General features: G+C 38.5%; 1 protein-coding gene across 4 annotated transcripts in view; it reads right to left on the reverse strand.

Annotated features, from left to right (window-relative positions):
• Window positions 1–21,638, reverse strand: part of INSC (INSC spindle orientation adaptor protein) — a 147,317-nt gene that overhangs the window by 24,287 nt on the left and 101,392 nt on the right. For all 4 annotated transcript variants that reach the window (XM_082057438.1, XM_082057439.1, XM_082057441.1 and 1 more), the window contains 2 exons: window positions 3,813–3,984; window positions 2,275–2,453 (listed from right to left, as the gene is read on the reverse strand). In XM_082057438.1, the coding sequence (XP_081913564.1) occupies window positions 2,275–2,453; window positions 3,813–3,984 (351 nt within the window). The remainder of the gene's footprint in view (window positions 1–2,274; window positions 2,454–3,812; window positions 3,985–21,638) is intronic.

The following is a 21,638-nucleotide window of genomic DNA, read 5'->3' on the forward strand; positions in this document are numbered from 1 at the left end:
GCTCACATCCTTGATTTTGCCCAAAGTGAAATATAGTAATTATGGCTTAACTCCATCTTTTCATAAGGACTCCTGACCTGGAAAACTGAGTGCTCTTAATATAAGCAAAAGAAGCCCTAGTAAACCCTCTAGAACACCAATAATCAGTTTCTAAGGTCCCCTGTGCCTTGATTTCCACGGCCTGGCCCCTGCTGAAGGGTACAGAGTTTTCTGTAGAAATGCAGATCCCAAGCCTACCGTAAATCATCTTTCCACAACTTCAGAGGTGGGAAGGGGATTGGCTTGTGAGGCCTGAATTAAGGACTTTTAGTTATATTCACAATGTCTCATAAAGAGAAGTAGGTTAACACAGCAGACTAGCAAGCTCTGTCCCTTAGTAACAGTTAGTAAAACCCTCAAGCCTTATAATAATTACTCTGCTGAGGTGAAACTAATCACTGTGATGCCAAACAAACAGTGCCTCTGCAGCACCCCATTGCATGGAGGTAACTGTGAGGAACTAAAGAATTCCCTCTGACTTCATCTCTGCATTAGCATAGCCCTTTAATTTTCTGTCTCTTTACTTAAAAAAAAAAAAAAAAAAAAAAAAAAAAAAAAAAAAGGTGAAAAAGAAATGGAAATGCAAGAGTACACATAAAACTTGCAAACCATCTACTGTGCAGTTAGGACTCGATCCAAACCCCACCGACGTCAATGGGCTGAGGATCAGATCCTTATTCAGCTTTTAGAGCTAATTCATCTTTGAACTGACAATTGTATATTAGGCTGCAGTTTCCATATATAGCTTATTTGCCTCAAAGCTCTGTCCAGTCAAGTTCTGAATACCTCCAGAAATGGAGGTTTCACAGCCTCTCTGGGCTTCTGTGGCACTGTCTGGCCATTTTCATGATGGAAAGAAGAATTCTGATATCTTGGAAATATGGAACTTTGTGCTTTTTTTAAAAAAAAAAAAAAACAACACACATTAAAAGCTGTCATAAATCATAATTCTCAGAATTATGAACAGAAGCAGATAAAGAAAGAGCCATATATTGAAAAGAACCAAGAACAGAAGATATGAAAGCAACTTAGATTTGACACAGTCTCCCACAGCATCCTCACAGCTAAGTTGAGGAGGTGTGGTCTAGACAACAGAGTAGTGAGGTGGGTTGCAAACTGGCTTAAGGAGAGGAGCCAGGGAGTGGTAGTCAGTGGTGCAGAGTCTAGTTGGAGGCCAGTATCTAGTGGAGTGCCTCAGGGGTCAGTACTGGGGCCAATATTATTCAATATATTCATTAACGATTTGGACGAGGGAATTGAGTGTAGTATCAGCAAGTCTGCTGATGACACTAAGCTGGGAGGAGTGGCTGACACGCCGGAGGGCTGTGCTGCCATCCAGCGGGACCTGGACAGGCTGGAGAGTTGGGTGGGGAATAACCTGATGAAATTTAACAAGGGAAAGTGTAGAGTCCTGCATCTGGGCAGGAACAACCCCAGGTTCCAGTATAGGTTTGGAAATTACATATTAGAGAGCAGTGTAGGGGAAAGGGACCTGGGGGTCCTGGTGGACAACAGGATGACCATGAACCAGCACTGTGCCCTTGTGGCCAGGAAGGCCAATGGCATCCTGGGGTGTATTAGAAGGGGGGTGGTTAATGGATCGAGAGAGGTCCTCCTTACCCTCTACTCCGCCCTGGTGAGACCACATCTAGAATATTGTGTCCAGTTCTGGGCCCCTCAGTTCAAGAAGGACAGGGAACTGCTGGAGAGGGTTCAGCATAGGGCAACAAAGATGATTAAGAGAGTGGAGCACCTCCCTTATGAAGAAAGGCTGAGGGAGCTGGGTCTCTTTAGTTTGGAGAAGAGGAGACTGAGGGGTGACCTTATTAATGCTTACAAATATATAAAGGGTGAGTGTCACGAGGACGGAGCCAGGCTCTTCTCGGTGACAACCAATGATAGGACAAGGGGTAATGGGATCAAACTGGAACACAAGAGGTTCCACTTAAATTTGAGAAAAAACTTCTTCTCAGTGAGAGTGACAGACACTGGAACAGGCTGCCCAGAGGGGTTGTGGAGTCTCCTTCTCTGGAGACATTCAAAACCCGCCTGGACGTGTTCCTGTGCGACCTCACCTGGGCGTTCCTGCTTCAGCAGGGGGATTGGACTAGATGATCCTTTGAGGTCCCTTCCAATCCCAAACTTACTGTGATACTGTAATACAGATGTAGATCTGAAACCTGTTGACTTTTACTCAAATGTGTTCAGACAACATCTTGCTGAGAAACCACTCACCTGATCTCGGGAATATGGTGTATCCACTATATGTTTGTCTGAACATGCGGCTAGAAGAATCTTCATTGCATTTAACTGGAGTAATATTTCGCAAGCCATGGTATCAAAGAAAGTGATGTTGGCAAGAGCTGCTGAAGCCAGCAGGAAAACTTCACCAGATGAGGCTTCTTGGCACAGTTCTAGGAATGCAGAAAATAAGTTGAACAAAAGTAATTCCTTTATTGCAAAAAACATAGTTAGGTGTTTCAAAGCTGAAGAAGTGCTGAAGACACAGCTCCCTTTGCATTTCTTGCATACATGTATTTTAACTAAGATGTGAATGATCTGGCAATTGGATTTCAGCATGGTTTAAAAATTAAATATATTATAGTAATTCAATTACTGAGTTATAAGTATCACAAGGAAATCGGTATGTGATTACTGAAAGGGTGTTTCAAACATTTTACATGTTCTGGTTTTAATGCTCAGATTTCTTGAGTATATACTACTAAAATTCCTGTGGAACAGTGATAATCAGGGAAATGTTACACCTACTAATATCTTCTGGATAGGTTGTTTAGATTGTCCCTTGACTGTGGTACACTGTAATAACCTGGAAAATCATCTTAAGTCAGGTCAGATGCCTCTAGGAGTCCAGCTACAGCAGAACCAAGCTCAGCACAAGTTAATTCCACCCACTGGAATCCAGGGCAGGTTCAGGGCCGAGCCTTCAATGTTTGTTTCTGGCCTGGTCAATTCTTCCCTCGATATCTGCAGCACTATTTCTGTTTGGACACATCAAAGAATGCCTAAATACACCCGAGATAATTCCCAGCCACTGCAGAATCCTCAAGCACTGGCACTACTACGTTGTGAAAATCAAAGTGCTGTAGTTTAAATGTAGCCATTGGGCTCAGGATAGAAATATCCAGATTTATTGATCTATCATACATGAGAAATCAAACTAGGTAACCCAAATTGTGCTTTCTGATATGAAGCTCTGTCAAACTCTGAATTTCCAGATCAGGGAGAGGAAGAGAATGATTCTGGTATTTGAGAGGGTTGGAGCACAGTGGCAGAAATAAGACATACCTCTCTTCAGAAAGTCATGAGAAATATGATCTTATTTTTCTGAAGTGTCCTCACTGGCCCAGATTAAGGAAAATCTTGTTACCTTTGCCTTATATTACCATGGATCAGATGCCTAGACAAGACAGATCTTTTATTTTTTTGTGACAATGCCCACAGATTATATAATACTGTACTTTCCCTCTGAAGTATCATACAAATGTAGATGTAGTAGTGAGCCTGAGTTCTAGCAAGTTTAGAAAATTCAACAGGCATAAAAGTTAGCAACTAATAGAAACTACTCTGGACTGGAACAAAAAATATTATGTAATTGCAGAATGCCCTGACTCTGAATTTAAAATGTCTGAGTTCTTTTACCTGTTAAGGAAAGATTGGCAAACATAGTTTAGGGAATATTTCTAATGAAACAGAGTCCTGTGCCAACCTATTATTTTAAATGGAAAAACTCAGAAATCCCATAAAGAACTTACTGACAAGTGCTGTTACAATTTCTTCCATATTTTCCAGAAAGCTGCTCAGATGCTGAGTGAATGTGAGATGTGGAGATGTGATCTGTGCAATTACTGCCGCTGCTTCTGCATGAGTAGCTTCAGAATGGGTGTTATCAGTAAGAATGTCGGCCAGGCACAGTATCCCATCAACCTATGGAAAAACAATAGGTATAAGTTGAAAATACTCCAGGAAATACTTTTGCAACTGGAAATGGGTTTACAGTTCTCTTTTCTTGGCTGTGGCTAAACTGCTCGGTTTATTTTCAAAAATGAGTTAAGCTTGGTGGCATTTATGACACAAGAAGTTTCAATTTAGCAAATACAAATTAATTCAGTGTAAAAGTTTGTTGACCAGCCCGAAGTCTTGCATTTCTTTCTCCTTTAATGTTTCTGCTCAATTGATTTTGGTCAAACAAACAAGTGTTTTCTGACAGACATCTCAAGTGAAACATCAGTCTAAAAATAAGCTCTGAGAATTAAATGCTAACTGCTACTATGCCACAGCCTCATTTAAGCACTTATCTGAGTGTGTCCCACTGTGAGATCTGAGCCTGGGTGTGCAGTAAGTTCTTCACAGACATTTTTTTTTTTGCCATGTTTTTTCTGAATTTGTCACAAAGCCAATGCAGGATCAAAAGATACTATTAAGGAGCACCTCTGGCCAAACTGTGCCTGATAAGCTTGCACAGCTCTCACATTAAAACTAATCTGTATTTTCCTTGCTTACTTGGAAGAGAAACAGAAAAATGAGTAAAATGTACATAGGTTTATGCTTTAGAGTATCTGAAGTGTTCTAAGCCCATTTCTTACAGTTTAGGTAGATACATCATAGAAGCACACCTTGCTCTGCATTAAAGGAGACCCATTGAAACAAGGCAAGACTGGAAGAGAGCACAGCCAGTGGGATGGCATGAACTGCAGCAACAGAACATCTGTTAATAACCAAACCAGCAAAGGAAGGTTCTCTGTAGACAAGGACATAATCTGTGAACTTTCAAATTAACAGGACTATGTTTCACCCCTGTTTAACAAAACACAGAATTATTCAGGTTCCAGTGTAGGCTGGGAAATTACATATTAGAGAGCAGTGTAGGGGAAAGGGACCTGGGGGTCCTGGTGGACAACAGGATGACCATGAACCAGCACTGTGCCCTTGTGGCCAGGAAGGCCAGTGGCATCCTCGGGTGTATTAGAAAGGGGGTGGTTAGTAGATCAAGAGGTCCTCCTTCCCCTCTACTCTGCCCTGGTGAGACCCTATCTAGAATATTGTGTCCACTTCTGGGCCCCTCAGTTCAAGAAGGACAGGGAACTGCTGGAGAGGGTCCAGCGTAGGGCAACGAAGATGATTAAGAGAGTGGAGCATCTCCCTTATGAAGAAAGGCTGAGGGAGCTGGGTCTCTTTAGTTTGGAGAAGAGGAGACTGAGGGTGATCTTATTAATGCTTATAAATATATAAAGGGTGAGAGCCATGAGGATGGAGCCAGGCTCTTCTCGGTGGCAAACAATGATAGGACAAGGGGTAATGGGATCAAGCTGGAACACAAGAGGTTCCACTTAAATTTGAGAAAAAACTGCTCAGTGAGGGTGACAGACACTGGAACAGGCTGCCCAGAGGGGTTGTGGAGTCTCCTTCTCTGGAGACATTCAAAACCCACCTGGACATGTTCCTGTGCGACCTCACCTAGGTGTTCCTGCTTCAGCAGGGGGATTGGACTAGATGATCTTTTGAGGTCCCTTCCAATCCCAAACATACTGTGATACTGTGATACTGTGATTCATCATGTTGCTAAGCAGGTAGGTAGATGTGTTTAGAGAGCATGAAGATGGATGTAATTAATTATGGATATGTTTGTGTCAGATCCACATAGATCCACTAATTAAAATCTTTGTATAAGTGAAACTACTGAACTATAGGGGTGGTTTACAAATGATGAGAACTTTTATAAATTTCACCAAGTTAACTGTTTTAAAAACTGGCCTTATTTATTTATTTGAAGTTCTGAAAAAGTATGAGGTCAACTGCTTTATATGTTGCTTGGACACTTTATAAACATAAAGAGGATTTTTGAAGGTTTAGCACTGAAATATACTTAACAGTCAAACAAAAACAAACCCTCATTTGTGTTGTACACTTACCAAGACGCTGTCTTAGGTCTGTTGTTCAGACCTTGTTACCTGTCTACTCAAAGCTTCCTCAGAACGTGCACAGTAGGTCCTATCCATTATATTCACGAAGGGTATTTAGCAAATCTAATATTCACATTTTTGTTATTTATTAATACAGATTGTTGAGTTATCTTAATTACCTATCCCACCATAGGCATGAATTAAATTATTTGATAAGCATTGACAGTTACTCTATTTTACAAGAAAAGCTCTCAGATTGATGGGAGCAAAAATTACCCTCTGGAAGATCATTCATTGAGATGCACTTTTTAATAGGCAACAGACTATATCATTGGAATTCTAATAACACAGATAAATACAAAAGAAATTATATCCCTATTTTTCCTCAGATTACAAATGGGATCTAATATAGGAGATCAAGTACTGGCAAGAAGACGAAGAATAAATTTTCAACATTAAACTTTTTCTTGACAAGCTTTCAACATTAATCTACCTACAGCAAAATATTTCCTCCTAGTTATGGCAGAATTCTACAGCTTGAAACAGCAGATTCACATAATTCACTTGGCTTCAAGGTATATTAATAGATCTCAGTGTCAAGAATTAATATATGTCCTCACAAGATGATTTAGTAGCAAAAGTGTGCTAGACAATATCATATGCAAAACCCTCCAACTTCATCACCTTGAAACCTCCCCAGATCACACCTTGTCTTGGACTCAAAGGATGCTAATAGCAACAGTCAGTATAAAAAGTTAAATACATTCCAAGGCATTCAGAAAATACTTAACAAGAAACTTCTTCTAAGATCTCTTAACAGGATACGGTAGTCTTCGGCTCTAAATATGCTGCTTAAAATTCACTTGGTCAACTCTTATTCAAAGACCTCGACAAAATGACTGTAGAGTAGTTTTATCCTATTTCAGACAAGTAATGGCTTATGAAAAACAGGTGCAGGCACATGGTTAGATTTTTCCATCACCACTGATTGTTTATATCCACACGCTAAAATACAAGCCTCTAACAATAAAAGGGCTGTACTCAACTATTAAATTACATATTTGATTTTTTTATTTGCTAAGTAATTGTTTTTGGAGATTGGGAGTTGCTGAAATATAAATAGAAGTGGATCTATGTTTTTATTCAGCATTCAGATAGGATACATATTTTGGGTCCATGAAAGCCAGCACCAGTTGTTTTTTCTCCTTTCTATTCAGAAGCATGGAGAATACTAACGAATTCAGCCTAAAATTTTCTCTATACACTTTTGTCTCCCATCTTAAACATAGAAAATAAAATTATTCTACTCCTGCAAGCAACCCCATTTATAAGTGTCTAGCAATAAATTTTAAAATGACAGGGGAACAATCTAATAAAAGCACTTTAACATCCAAAAAGAAATTGCTGCTCAAAGCATTTTTATAATTAGCTTTCACACTGAAAGGAACTTTGGATGGCTGCCCTGTTTTCTGTTTAATTTTGGTGAAGTAATCAGCTAAATGTCAAATCTGTTCATCACCTTGGCAATACAAAAGAACCAGTTAGCCAGATAATGCAAACAAATGAATTCTATGAATGCAACAAGATGCTGTGGCAACTCTGCATTTGAGGAATGGCGTTCAGTAAATGCTTGATCACTAATATTTCAATATTGATAACTGGAAAAATGCCAAGACCTTACATCCTTGTGAGCATACCCCTGTTACGGAAACTTAATCAAAGTGACAAAATAAATACGTGACCACTTTACTGTACATATTAAGTCTTCTGGAAGAAAATAATTCCTTTTCTCTGCAACAGGAATGAATGAGTTCTGGGGCAGACCTCTTCTTTCTTCAGCATACTGGTTCCTCATAAAAATATTAAATAAAGCTAGGCATCTGTTAAAGATACCAATACAGAACTTGGGATTAATTTCATTAACGACATCATGATTTGAAATATTATACACAACAACAGTCTTAACTCTCTGCTTTCCAGAAGGAAGTTTAAGGCAGGCTTTCCATGTCATTCTGGGAGCCGAAACCAATTGCCTTCTTTTGAATAATGACTGTCTTCATTTGTATAAAATGTTGATGAAGGCCTTTTCTCATGCTGTGACTTTCTCCAACATTCCTGTTTGTCCATTCTTAACAATCTGATGATCTCTACGTATTGGTATACTTTCTTAAAGGTGTGATGGTGGTGGTGTGTTTGTTTTGTTTTTTTATTCTCTAAATTGATCTCCCATCTTGCTGAGACTGGAAAGCCTTACAGGCTATCGGCTAATATCCCATGGATAACACTATCAGCCTACAACTGGGTGCTTCTGGTAGGCAGCACCAGCAGATTCCAAAGCAGTTTTAAAGGAAGAATGGAAAGTAGATGTTGAGATCCAGATATAAGACAGCAAATGCGGAAAGAAAATCACAAACATCTTAAACATTGTTTCAGCCTTCCCAGGAGGGTAGAGGAGCATTTCAAATGCAAAGGCTGCATCAAACAGTCAAGAACTGACAGATCAGAGTTGTGGTTGGTTTATACTTTCACACATGCTGTGTATTAGCACCTCAAACTCAAAGCAGGGACAGGTTAACTATATAGGTGAAGACATGAATGTTAACAGACTAAACAGAAACTGCATAGCTGGATAAAAACCCAAACACATTAAAATTTATGGAGGAAGGAAGGAAGGAGTGAAGGAAGGGAGGGAGGGATTATCCTGTCCAGAAAAATTTTGAATCCTGCTCAGCATTCTTTGACCACAATCTTTTTCACTTGCCAGACCATCACATGAACCATGAAGTGACTTCACTATTCTGCAGCTCCATTGAAAATGTCATCCAGCAGAATCCATATGCTGTTATTTTGATGACTTGTTACTCATGAAATGAATTCCTTATCATTCAAGGCTGAGGTATATCCGATGTCAATTTCTCTAACTTATTCTGCACTTGTAGAAGGTCTACAAGTCTTGTTGAATTTCTATGTTGAAAGACAGGAAGAGAAAAGGACAAAAGTGTTCTACCTCACACAAAATGATCTTTCATATTTGAACAGTTGCTCTGCCAAGTGCTCTGCAGATAAAAACTGCCTTAGCTTCACTAACTGACAACTGTGCTGACTTATACTAGATTAAGATTTGATCAGCTATTTTTGAAGTGAGATGATATATTAATAGAGTGATGCAATTAAAATGTCCACAAATACTATTCCAAGTAATCAAAGCTACTGCAGCAATTCCATGGCAGCAGCAGTGACCAGTGAACAAAACTGCAATGATTTTTGTAACTCCTGCTGTGCAAGTGACCATGGGACCTAATTTATAAGCCATATTGTATACTCTACAGAAAGTGTGGGGCTGAATAAAGCTTGAAAGGTTGCCATCTCAGTAGCTTTAAAAACTGCTGGCAATAACCTTAGCTTTGTATCTAAATTGGCTGTGAGTGCCTGCTTTGGTTCATGGCAACTTCAACTAAAGCTTCCCTTTTAAACTTCCCTCCTTCATAATGTGGTCAACTTAATGAAGAGGTATTAATTCTTCCCATGTTTAGCCATCAAGGGGCAATGTGAAGATGATCTGATCTATATGGGAATACTGTTATATGGTGTGAAACAAAAGTATCTCAATCTCTCTCTCAAAAAAAAAAAAAAAAAAAAAAAAAAGGAGAGAGTTGGCTGCATGAACTTGAAGGATGCATTGTGACAATGCCCAGGTAACCACCCTGCAGCCATGCTGCAGGAAGAAACAAACTGCAGAGCAAGATGAAATAACAACTCCCTTATTCTGGGCTGACTGAGAGTGAAAGGATAAATAGTATGTAAGCCTTTTCTCCCTGCAAAACCTGGAGAAAGCAGCCTAACAGTCACCTCACAGTGCATGTTCTTTGGCACTCAGAGGTGCTCTAAGCTTGTTGCAGATAAAAACTACAACTGTATGCAAAGAGGTAATAGAGAATACATCATTTTACAGAAAGGATGGACAAAATCAATAAGATCAACATCCAGACTTCTTGTCTTCACTTCAAGGATAAGGAATCGCTGGCTTTGAACTCCCTCAATTTTAAGGACTGAAATGAAGGATAAAACAGTCTTTTAAAGTATCATTTCTGTAATTGATATAAGAAACCAGAAACTGTGGTGCTATTAGCCAAGCAACTCGCATGTTCCTACTCCCTAAATCACATCTTACATTGCTTCAAACTACCCTCTACAAACATAGGTAAACCACCCAAGGATACATTCAGCTTTTCTGATCTACTTTTCTCATGCCTCCAATTCTACAGGATAGCAGTGACTACAAAGGATGGGAGAAGAGACTGCAAAGGAATTCACTTGCAGTTATGTAGAAGTCATCTGTAGTACAGATCCTTCTACTCAACCATCGTTGGTGTTTATAGAATTAGGATGTCTTGACAAAACAGGAGAAAAACTACAGAGCACAAATGAGTATGGTGGCTTGAGGAAAAAGAAAATATATATATATATAAAAATAAAGATGTTCGCAATGGCCTTTGAACTCAACATTTGTTACATTCTCTTTTTCCCGCTCTGTCACAGTTAAAAGACAACCAAAATAATGTGTAATCTGTAATCTCAGGAGCATATAAGAATATGGGAGGACTATTTGTGTTCACAGAAGATAGATACAGATTAAATTCTTCAAGTTATGTGACAGAGGAAGAAGTGAAAGGTTTCTCAGATTCATCTGCCCTACATTTTGGAGGGCTGGACATACTGGCTTGTTTTTAAGTTGCAGGAATCTATTCCTATTTGTAGCATTTTCTTGATGTATGTATTACAAATTCCAGAAGGTATATGCTTGTTTCTTTTAAATAATGGATGAGGCTTTATACATTATACTTTGGGATCTGAATTCCATTAAAATGAAGCCACACAGACACAAAAAGGACTTGGCAACAAAATTAGAGGAAGTGTCATGTGTTATATAACAATGCTGAACAAGATACTGGGACCTGAAGTCTGTATTAGGGAAAGACCATACATTAATAGTTTTCACATTAGCAGTTTTCACATAGCCCTCATTTTTATTTACCCTTGAGGATGCTAGTCTGAGAAAACAAACAAGCAAACACCTCAACTATCCCTATAAACAAAAAGGGGCTCCAGGGTTATACATAGCAGGGCACTCCAGAAAATGAGATGTGCTTACTGAAAAGAACATGCTCCGATCATCTAGTTTTAAATAAATAATGTCACAGACACTCAATTGCATGAGGGCATATTCTCAAACACCTGGTGTCTAGCATTTTAAAAGAAGAACACTCTTTCAACATGTTTCATTACTTTGTATCATTTAGGTTTGGGTGTGACACCATGTATTTTATTTTCAAGAAGTGTCTGTTAGTATATCTCTTCATGAGAAAAAAAAAAATCCCATGCATGCCACATTTGTAGAGGACCCTCTTCATCTATTACAATAATGAGAAAGTGTCTCTGACCAAAAAGCGCATGGAGGTCACAGCCAGAGAATCTGTCATATAGCCGCTAATCTAACACCTCGTAGTGTCTTTCTTCTCTCAGGTAAAGTATTACTATAATCTTCCTGCTAGAATTCTGGATGTATTTAAGTCAATACTTTCTAACCTTAACATGATTATGCTAAAGAGTCAATACATGGGCATATTATTATTAATTATTAATGTAATTTCACATACAACTTCTCCTCTCATCAGATTCAAATTCTTGAGCAGGTCATTATACCATGAAGTTAGAAACAAACATAACCCTACCCTGTGTTCAAAGCAGGACAATGAAAACACCACAGCAGAAAGTAGAGAGTTACATTAGAAAGGCAGAGAGTGAATGAGCAATAGAAATAGCACAAGATGTCGCTTTTTTAATTATTACTTTAAATATGAGCTTCTGCAAATGAATTCAGAAACAGAACCTTAGACAAACAATTTTCCTGCAAATATTTCTCATTTCAATGGTGTGAGTCAGTTTAGCCTAAAAAGTATCCAGAGACTCTGAAAGGCAAGACTTCTACTGTATTTGAATCACATGCAAACTAATTAAATGCACCTTAACAGTAGGACATTTATCCAATAGAATATATTAAATATATTCAGCGACTTGTCCAGAAAAATATTTTTATGTCTAAATTCACATAATTGCCAAAAGTGGTGCAGCGTTTGACCCATGTTGTTCTTTCTAAAACTTTTTGTTGCTTATATGAAAAATGCTATGAGGCACCAAGCGTTAAAAGAATTGTTTGCTACATTCATTACTTCACAATGGCTGCTCAATTATTTTAATAAATTAATTTAAATAAATTAGCTCCAGAGCTGACCTTGTATGTGCCAGATTTTTATTGGCAGAGAATTTTTACAAGCAAGTTATACAGCTTTATGATAGCCATTTATAATGAAAACACTCACAGCACTTTAGCTATAAAACTTTTAGTGAGCAACTCAATAAGAGTCCATTCATGTTGTAATAACAACAGAGGAAATTGCTACCCTTATTCAAACAAGAATTTCAAAAAAAGTAGAAATGTAGCACTTTTCATCTGGTGAAAATTGATGTAACTTTACTGGCTGTAGCAGACTCAAGCTATTTGGTCCTAAGATTCCTCTCCTGACAGTTAGGAAAATCTCCTAGTGTCTCCTACAAATATTGATTTATTTCTATGACTGCAGTGGCAATAAAATAATTTCAAAACTGCTTTAAGCATAAGAAATCCAAGTTTAAGATCAGATGTTTTCATGGAATCTTTATGAGCAGTCAGAGGTCTACTATGAGCCATCAGGTAAAGTGATCTCAGAGGTTTTTCTCTCCATTAACACCTCCCAGTAGCACTCTTTGGTCAAATACAGTTGCTATATCGATTCTATATGAGAATAAATAAGGACAATGCTAAAAGGCCGACAAAATGGGGTATATTTACAAGCTGACTTTTTATTTTTCTTCTACTCAATATTGTTTGCTCCATTACCAGGTCTTAACAGAAATAAGCATCCTTATTGAGGATAGCAAACAGATATTTAAAGTTGAGCTAGTGTCTGAACGCTACACTGAAGTAGGAACAAAACCATATATTTGGTTACACTTTCAATAGAGATTTTTTTTCAGCAAGCAAAGATAGCTACAACATAGCACTTTGATACAGAGGCACTCCTAATGTGCATTCAAAATCATAGTTGGCAAGTCAGGCTTGTGATCATAAACTGATCTCACATCAGAAAATCATGTCAGTACTCACTGAAAATGAATTTACCTAGTGAGCAAGTTCCAGCTTCAACAGCCCAAGACCTTTTCTGGCTATTTTAGATCAAGAAATGTGTAAGCATTATGTTATGACAAAGATAAAACCTCAACTTGCCATATTTTAGCAAAGAAGTTGCACAAATCTGGGAAAACAAGCATGTTGTTGAAGAAAGTCCCAAATACTGTTCTGCTTCTGTCACCCACTCACTGCTTGTTTTTCTAATACTGTCCCTAACCTATGAGCCAGTTGGTTCACTCAAAATAATACTCACAAGAGATGTCATGACAGAAGGAACCTAACAACTCCAATAGCAAGTACTAAGTATTAGAATTTGCCAATAACACTCAAGGTTCATTTCACGTAAGCACTAAAAACTCTCATTCCATATTCCAAACCAACCTAATCCTCCAAATATGTAAAGCCCAAGTCTGAGCAAGAAATTCTATGTGGGAGATTGGACTAGTTGATCTGTCAAGGTCCGTTACAACCTCCGACGTTCTGTGATTCTGTGGTTGATTCTGCCACCTGCCAGTCCATAAATAGTACAAGAAGAGCCACTGCAGCTCTCCACAGAACAGTACAGGGCTTCCCCTGGCTCCAGGACAGGCTCCCAGGATTAGGATCTGTTCGCTTTTTTTTTCAGAGGGAAGCACAGATAAGCCATGGGATATCTAAAAGAAGTACTAGAAAAGCATGACAATTAGAAAATGGGTATAAACACATCACTTAGAAATCAGAACTACAGTACCCTTATGAACAAAGAACATAACTTTAGATCAAAGTTTACCAAACTTGTATAAGAGGTTCAAATTCTGTTAAAGATCAAATAATCTGGGGAAAAGAAAATGCTGTTTCAAGGGACAGCGCCTTGACAGATGCTAGAATAAAATAGTGGCTAACTGGATTATCTCCTGAGACCTGTTTGCAGTGCAGTCTCCCTTTCTAACAGCACTAACGAACAGAATAAATGTTATTTGCTTAGGCATCTATTTTAGAGTAATTCAGACTGTAAGTAAAATATTAAAACAGAAATATTTTTGCATTATTTCAGCTCTACAGCTGACAAAGAATGAAAGGAAACAATATCTGTGAACATGTTTCTATCTATATTAGGATAGAAGCTCCTTCAGCCACCTCTCCAGCTCCACTGGGCAGCAGGTAGAGCCCTGGTCATATTCTTCTTGGGAAAGTGTTGCAACACAATTGAGCTGGCGCTGTAACCAATGATAGCGACTGCTGGGGAAAAGCCAGTACAAAGTCTGGGTTATATCACTCCCACGACCTTTTACCAGAGATGAATCCAGTGTATTTCTGAAATTTACTTTGACTAATGTCTGATGAAGAAGCTAAGCCATACAAAACAAAACACAATATAAAGGAAGTATGCCAAATTCAAAGCCAACAAGGATCCTGGAGGAAAAAAAGAACAATCAGTGCAAATTATTTTTTTAAATAACCTGCACATTTTATTCTTGCTTATCACTAGATTAGTAGCCTCCAAGCAAAATGTTCTCTTACACATTTTCTTTTGCTCTCTACATATAATTTGCTTAAAGGAACAGATATTCTACTAAAGATTATTCAAAACTGTGTCTTGGACTGAGTCTCTGATGTGCTAAGAACAACTGTCTCTCTTGCTTTCCATGAACAAAGAGCATGGTACAGGTTTAGTTTCACACAAAACGTGAGAAACGTGCCTTGCGATTCAGGCACATTAATAATTTTACAAACAGAAGTCTTATCATTCCCCTGTGAAGTTAGGAGTCATCAATAGAAAGTCTTTCCACAGGGACTTCATTGAACTAAGAATTGTTCCACACCCCATGTTGTCCCAAATTTCACTAGAAGCCTTTACAGTTATGAATAACCTTGGACTGCCTAGTCTCCTAGATGATCTGTTCACAGTGCCTGCTCTAAAGTTCTGTTTAATAACCTAAACACCAGCTGTTATACTGAACAAGTGGACTTTTGCTTTCAAAATATTTATAGAATTGTCAGTTATTGAAGAGACTCTGTGTGTATATGTCTGCACATACCATAGTTGGCATCATAGAGTTTTGGTCTGTGACTATGATTTTCCTAATACCCAAGTCAAATACCAATAACATTTATTTCATATTGTTCCACATTAAAATAATTTCCATATTGCCAATAGCAAAGACAGCAGCAACACTGTTGGAGTAGTCTAATTAAATTCTTTCACTCAACTTCTAGCAGTTCTTCCTGAAAACCTATCAACAAAAGTTTCTCACAAAAATGTGACATTTTCTTAACCGTGAGATCTATCAGTAAATTTACTAGATGTGTCTCCACAGTCCCAAGGCAGCTAGGTTAGCATTCATATGTACATGATTTTGCCCTTGAATATACACACATCTTAAATTCGTTTCCACTTTGCTTTTCTTCCTGGCACTATTATGTAATTCTTGGAAGTTGCAATGGCTGGTTGACAATTTCAGAGAGTACAATTTTTGCATTTAAGATTCAGCCCCCAAAGACAACATGTATGTTTATAACAGCATGCAGACTTTGGCAGAGCAACATGCAAAGGTTTTTTTCAAGTCTTTTTCTAAAACACTTTTTAAACTGCTTTGTAAAGCACCTTTTATCAGGCATCCAGGAATTTTAGAAACAATACATTTGCTTCTAATTAAGTGTTGATTTCCACTCAGATATTTTCAGGTCCAAAAATCCATTCACCATGGACTCTGGAGATTCATTAGTCACATCACTGAGCAAAGGCACCTATACAGCCAAGTAGATGCAAATGACCTTCTAGATGCTCCTTGCCACAGCAAAAAGCTAAGGCTTCCCACTCCTTATGCACAAAGCCTGCAGGGTGTCTCTTTGTCATCTCCATTGCTACCCATTACAGACTATGGGCCCAGCTGCAACAGAGATATTGGCTGGGCTTTTATTGAGGTTTATGGCCCAGATCCTTGGTTGTCTTAATAAAAAGCACCATTAACCAGAGGTAAAATGTGAAAGTCATTATAAACCAAGATGAATGGCCAAGGCAAAATACAAGACAGTAGGAACTCCAAAGCCTGAAGGATTTTAAGGGAAAGTGCAATCATGTTTCTATTCAGAACAGCTGACCACAAACCATTTGCTCAAAAAAAAAAAAAAGAAAAAGAAAAAAAGTCTAATCAGTCATCTTTTAATGAGCTTGAACAACTGATCTTTCTTAATTCAATTGTAAATCTTTATCCATGTTACTGAGAAGGTCTTTGATTCTTATATCTTCTCCTCTCCTCTTTCTCTCTCTGTGATTTTCTCTCCCCTGTGACTCTGAAATACCATTTATTGGTATAGGCTTACTCCGACTGGCTTCTTTTTAGGATTAGAAGTCAGCACTCATAGCTTTCTTTAAAAACTAAGAGGGAAAAGGAAAGAAAAAAGTAAGTGTCATCTCTAATTAAAATTACTTCCTTTTCCATTACTGCTTTCAGCAATTGCCATATTTTGTGTCTTCTTTTTTTTTTCTGTGAGTGGAATCAATTGTAATTACATGAGTATGTCTCAATCACCCGCCCTTTTTCCAGGATGAAAGTCGTCATCTGACTAATTGGACTTCTTTGTTCTAATGCCTTCTCCAATGCCCCAGGTGCCTTACCTTCTTCACACATTTTGTGGCAAATCCTTCATTTTGTCTAGTTCATAGAAGACAGAAATCCTTCTAGCAGAGTAGTGGTAAAACGGTGCCAAAAATTAGATGCAATTGTGCTATTTCGTGTTGAAATGAGCCTGAAGGGAAGATTAACTGAAGGGGAACAGCACAAAGAATTTTTACTCAGTATAACATCAATATCACTTGCAATACAACTGAGATGGCAACACCAGTACACTAAAGGTGCAGGGTGGCTTCTCAACATAATCTGACACAGCAGCACAGAAGTGCCATGGGCTGGGGAATTCACAAACTGCCAGTTCCCTGGGGCACAATTCATCACAAATCCTCTTCTGAGTAAGGGGAAAAGCAATTTGTTACAGCCTTTAAACCCATACAATAAATTCCTCTAACAGGAGTAGGAAGTCAGGAGACACGTGGCTTTATCCATAAGTATTTGCTAGGTGAAATCCTGTGACTTGAAAACCAGTTCTTCTTCCAGAATACAGGATGAGATAGGAGCATTCTTTAGTGTGTAATGAAAAGTGTCTTACGGCTTTTAATAATTTTGCTCAGAACAAAATAAGTATCGAGAAAAAGATATTTTGCAAACCTATTCCAACAGCTCTGATTTGCTTCCTCTTTCATTATAATTCCTTCCTCAGCCTAGGCAGTAGTACAACATCACGTTTGGATCAGCCATGAAGTTCGCATCACACTTTTGAGGCAAGTTCTTACTTGAGTGATTTAATTTTGCTCTCACACCCTGTGCTATAAAATGAAGATAATCTACTTACCGACTGCCATATAATGTTTGGATAAATGCCATTGTAATGATACTACCTATTATCATTAAAATAAGCAGTCATTTCTCCAGAAATTATGAGAGTATATCTTACACTGAATAGTAACATAATCAACACAGTCCTCATGACTTAATGGAATCACTTGCAAAATATAGTAATGCAACAGTGACAGAGCACATCCTTAATAAGCAGCTTTTTCTGCCTAATGACTTTTGCACCTATGAAAACAATTCCAAAGTGTGTAAATAGACTGGTCCAACTTGTCATTCTCTCTTTCTTAAACTCCTTCTTGACTGCAAAACAGTTACCTGAAAATTAATTCCTGAATTCAGCCTCTCCTTGCAGATCTAAAGTAATTCCGGCTTGGCCAAAATGTTAAAGCATACAGTACTTACAATGAAAAGTTAAAATAAATAATTTAAAAAAACCAAACAACTACAAACAAATAAACAAAAAATGGGAGCAGATGGTGCTAAACCAGTTAAAGAAGAAAATTTTGGAGGAACTCAGATCATCATCCTCATTAATCAAATTTTTCTGATAATATCAGACATTGCGTAGGCATGCAGCCTGGAACTGAAATCTGAGCTCAACAGCATGAGGTACACAGGAACATTGTTCTAATTCTTTCTGTTCTCTTTGGCACTGCAAGTCAGTTACTCCCACTTCCCTACTCACCGCAAGTATTTTCAGTACATTTCTGCTGAGAAAACAATAACCAGAAGATGACACATATAGCCTCATTCCCCCTGGACATTGACCAGCATCATAGTAAATAACGTATACTTTAGGGAAATCCAACATTCCAGACACAATGTAACACATCGAGGGCTCTACATTATGGGGGGGTTGATCTGCTTACAGATTATTATGAATGTCCATTTATTTTTGATGATGCTACTGTTAACATTGCCTGAATTTAAAATGTTAAAATATGCTCCCTACAGACTTCTTTCCCACCTACATGACACACATCTGGCATTCCTCCTGTTCTCACTCCTCTCTCACATACCTTCCAGTCTATTGAGACTATTGCATCTAAGCCCAGACTGAATCAGGAGCCAGGCTTTCCGTCTGTTCCCCCTTGCCCCCATGCACACATACTGCTCTTCGCTTTCTCTCCAAACCTCTGAGGCTGACACTGTCACTATTCAAGCACTACTTTCCAGGCCGTAGGAGCAGAGCGTATATTCCCTCCACTCCCCAGGATGTTCTTACATTAGATGTTGCTTAAGGTTTTAGAACAAATGCAGCTTGTGCAGAAGGTCTATCCTGTAGGAAAAAAGGCACTCACATTATCCAGAAGTTGTTGTGAATAAATAAATCAGATAGCTTGAACTTTTCAAATTAAAAGCCCAGTGGACAGGTAAGAGTTCTTGATTTAGGAGAACACTTAAGTTGTTCACGTAGCTTTGGTCCTCACAGACCTGTCTTCCCAAATCTGTGTCCGCAGTCCTAAACTCATTTGGGCAAGCCCTAGCTAGCAGCAACAGAAACTTCGCTGTAATTCCAGCCTCCACTGGGTGCCACTATTGTATAACGCAATGAGTGGATTATGCTGCATGAGTCAACAAACTTGCAAAACCGACTTTCAACTGGCACTTCACTCTCGTGAAGTATTCCAACTATATTCAGAGACTTAACACTCATTTTTATGTCCTTGAAATGCTAGATCATAATTCTTTTCGAGACAGCAATACAAGGAGGATTTAATTCCTCCTAGATCACTACAGCTAAAAGGCTCAAATGCAGAAGTGCTCTTATTCTTCCCTAATTTTGTTCCTTTTAGCCCCATGAGTGGATTTGTTCCTCAGTGCTGGCTGATAATCAACTTAGCACCCTATTTTGACCTTATTTTTTAACCTCTGAAGGGACAATAACCACATCTCCCTCTAAAGTGCTTTGATGACAGCTTAAATACCACAAGGGTAAAACCTTACCACAAACCTGTAGGTGACCATAACAACATTTAGTGAGTGTTTGTAAACTGTGTGCACATCAGGATGGCAGTAACACTGAAAATACATTATTAGCCTACCTTTGAATGTAATTGCAATTAAGTATTATTTTTATGGAATGGATGTAATTTCCATTTGATGGCCAGTGGATATCCACAACTTGCTAAATATAAAATTTCATTTTGGTGACTTAACCTGGAATCTGAAAATGCTGAACTTTAATGCCATGGATCACTTTTAAAAATTCTGGCTAGACAATGTAGTAACCTTTAGTCTGTCTGTTTCACAGAATCCCTATACTTGGATTTTGTTTTATTTTGTTTTCCTGGGCTTCCATTAAAAAAAATAAATAATAACAAGATTTCATTTCAGTCTTACCTAGTGGAAGATTTTGAGAGCTTACACTAAATGTGAGAAAATCTTCCAGGCAAAAGACTGTTAAAAGGAGATTTCATGCTATCCCTCCATACTAGAATCATTTGTTATACTATTCATTTGGCAGAACTGACATACCCACAATTGTTTCAAGGTGATGAAGACAGGGGAAGCAGTGTCTCACTGTTTATAAAGCTTACCTCAGTGTCTGGTCTTTCACTCTTGTCAACAGTCTTGTCTGGTAGACGGTAGCATTGATAAGTACAGAAATTTCTATAGCCATTGAACTTTGAAAGGATTTTAGCCTTTTTCTAGCAGAAATCCAGAATACTTTCCTGAAGTTCTGCTATATACTGACACAAATTTTCCTGCAAACATAGGCTTACATGATTCTGCTAACATCAGTTGTATTGTCACAGAGACGGGCAAAAAAGAAGAACGTGTAAGCAGTTGTCTGACAGTATAGGCTCCTCTAGGGAAAAGAATATATGGCAGGAAAAGAGAAAGAGACTGCATGACAAAACAGGGAAATGAACAGAAGCAAACAGCAAGTAGACTGAATCTTGATCTGACCCACATTTTTTTCACAGCCAGATAAATCAGTGTCCTGCAGCAAAACAGGTCTGTGGTGCAGGGCTAGAGGCAATAGACAAGCCAAATGCCCTGAAGTCTGACCATTCCTGCACTGCTGAGAAACTCACAGTGGCTGTTTGTAGCTAAAGAGAGTTCGCAATTCATTTGGTAAGATAAAATGCTAAGTTCAAGAAATTCACCCAGGGCAGGAAATAGAAGTACTTGCAAAAGAAAATTGAGACAGAGGCAACATTTTTCACTTTACTACAACAGCCCTGCTAGGGCTCTCAGCACACAGGCTGTTGTTCATCACACATGGCAAACTCTGCAGGAATGACTATCACCCACGTAGTTTCTCCTATTATGCCAACTTATTGAATCATACTAAAAACGGCAACAAGATAAAATAGCTATCTACCTGCTCTTTAAATGGGTATGTGGCTATTAGACATATGTGTGTTGACGTAAAGGAAACGTCATAGGTGGGAAGAAGGTCAGGTTTATAAATCAATTTGTGCTATCACAAAAATGGAAAATCCCTGTCTTTCCATCAACAACTGATCTAAAAATTTCCCAGTAAGAAAAAGGCCCAGTCCTACTTCCAGGAATCTAGAACATGTATATTCCTTCCTACCTCACCAATGGTTAGGGAAACTGGCTGTTCACAGCCACCAGAAATAGTTTCTAAAAGCGTCTTGTTCTGCCTTCAGAGTTCTTCAGAGCAATGGTCAGGCTACCAGAGACTTCAACCTCAGCACACAGCAGACTGCAGCACTACTTAGCATAGATCAAGATTTGCAGACAATAGACTGACCAGGTAATGATTTCATCACACGCACGTGATGATATCATCACGTGCAGATCTTGCATGGCTCTAATTGCACATCTTCATGTGACAACGTCTCCAGTGGTATAGGATGTCAGCTTCAGGCTCATGAGCATCCAGCTCTGCATTGCCTTTAGTCAGATCAAAGCTGTCACCCACTCCTCTCAGAAAGGACTCCTTTGAAAATTCAAGATATACATAGAAGATGTGTATTTCCTCATAAAAAATGGATGCATAAAGTGGCGGGAAGGAAGGGTATAAAGTCCTGAGGGCTAGAGACAGTGCTTTTAGCACTAAATTGTAACTAAGGACAACAGTGT

The sequence above is a fragment of the Streptopelia decaocto genome (genome assembly GCF_964273445.1).
Source record: "Streptopelia decaocto genome assembly, chromosome: 7".
Taxonomy (NCBI): Eukaryota; Metazoa; Chordata; class Aves; order Columbiformes; family Columbidae; genus Streptopelia; species Streptopelia decaocto.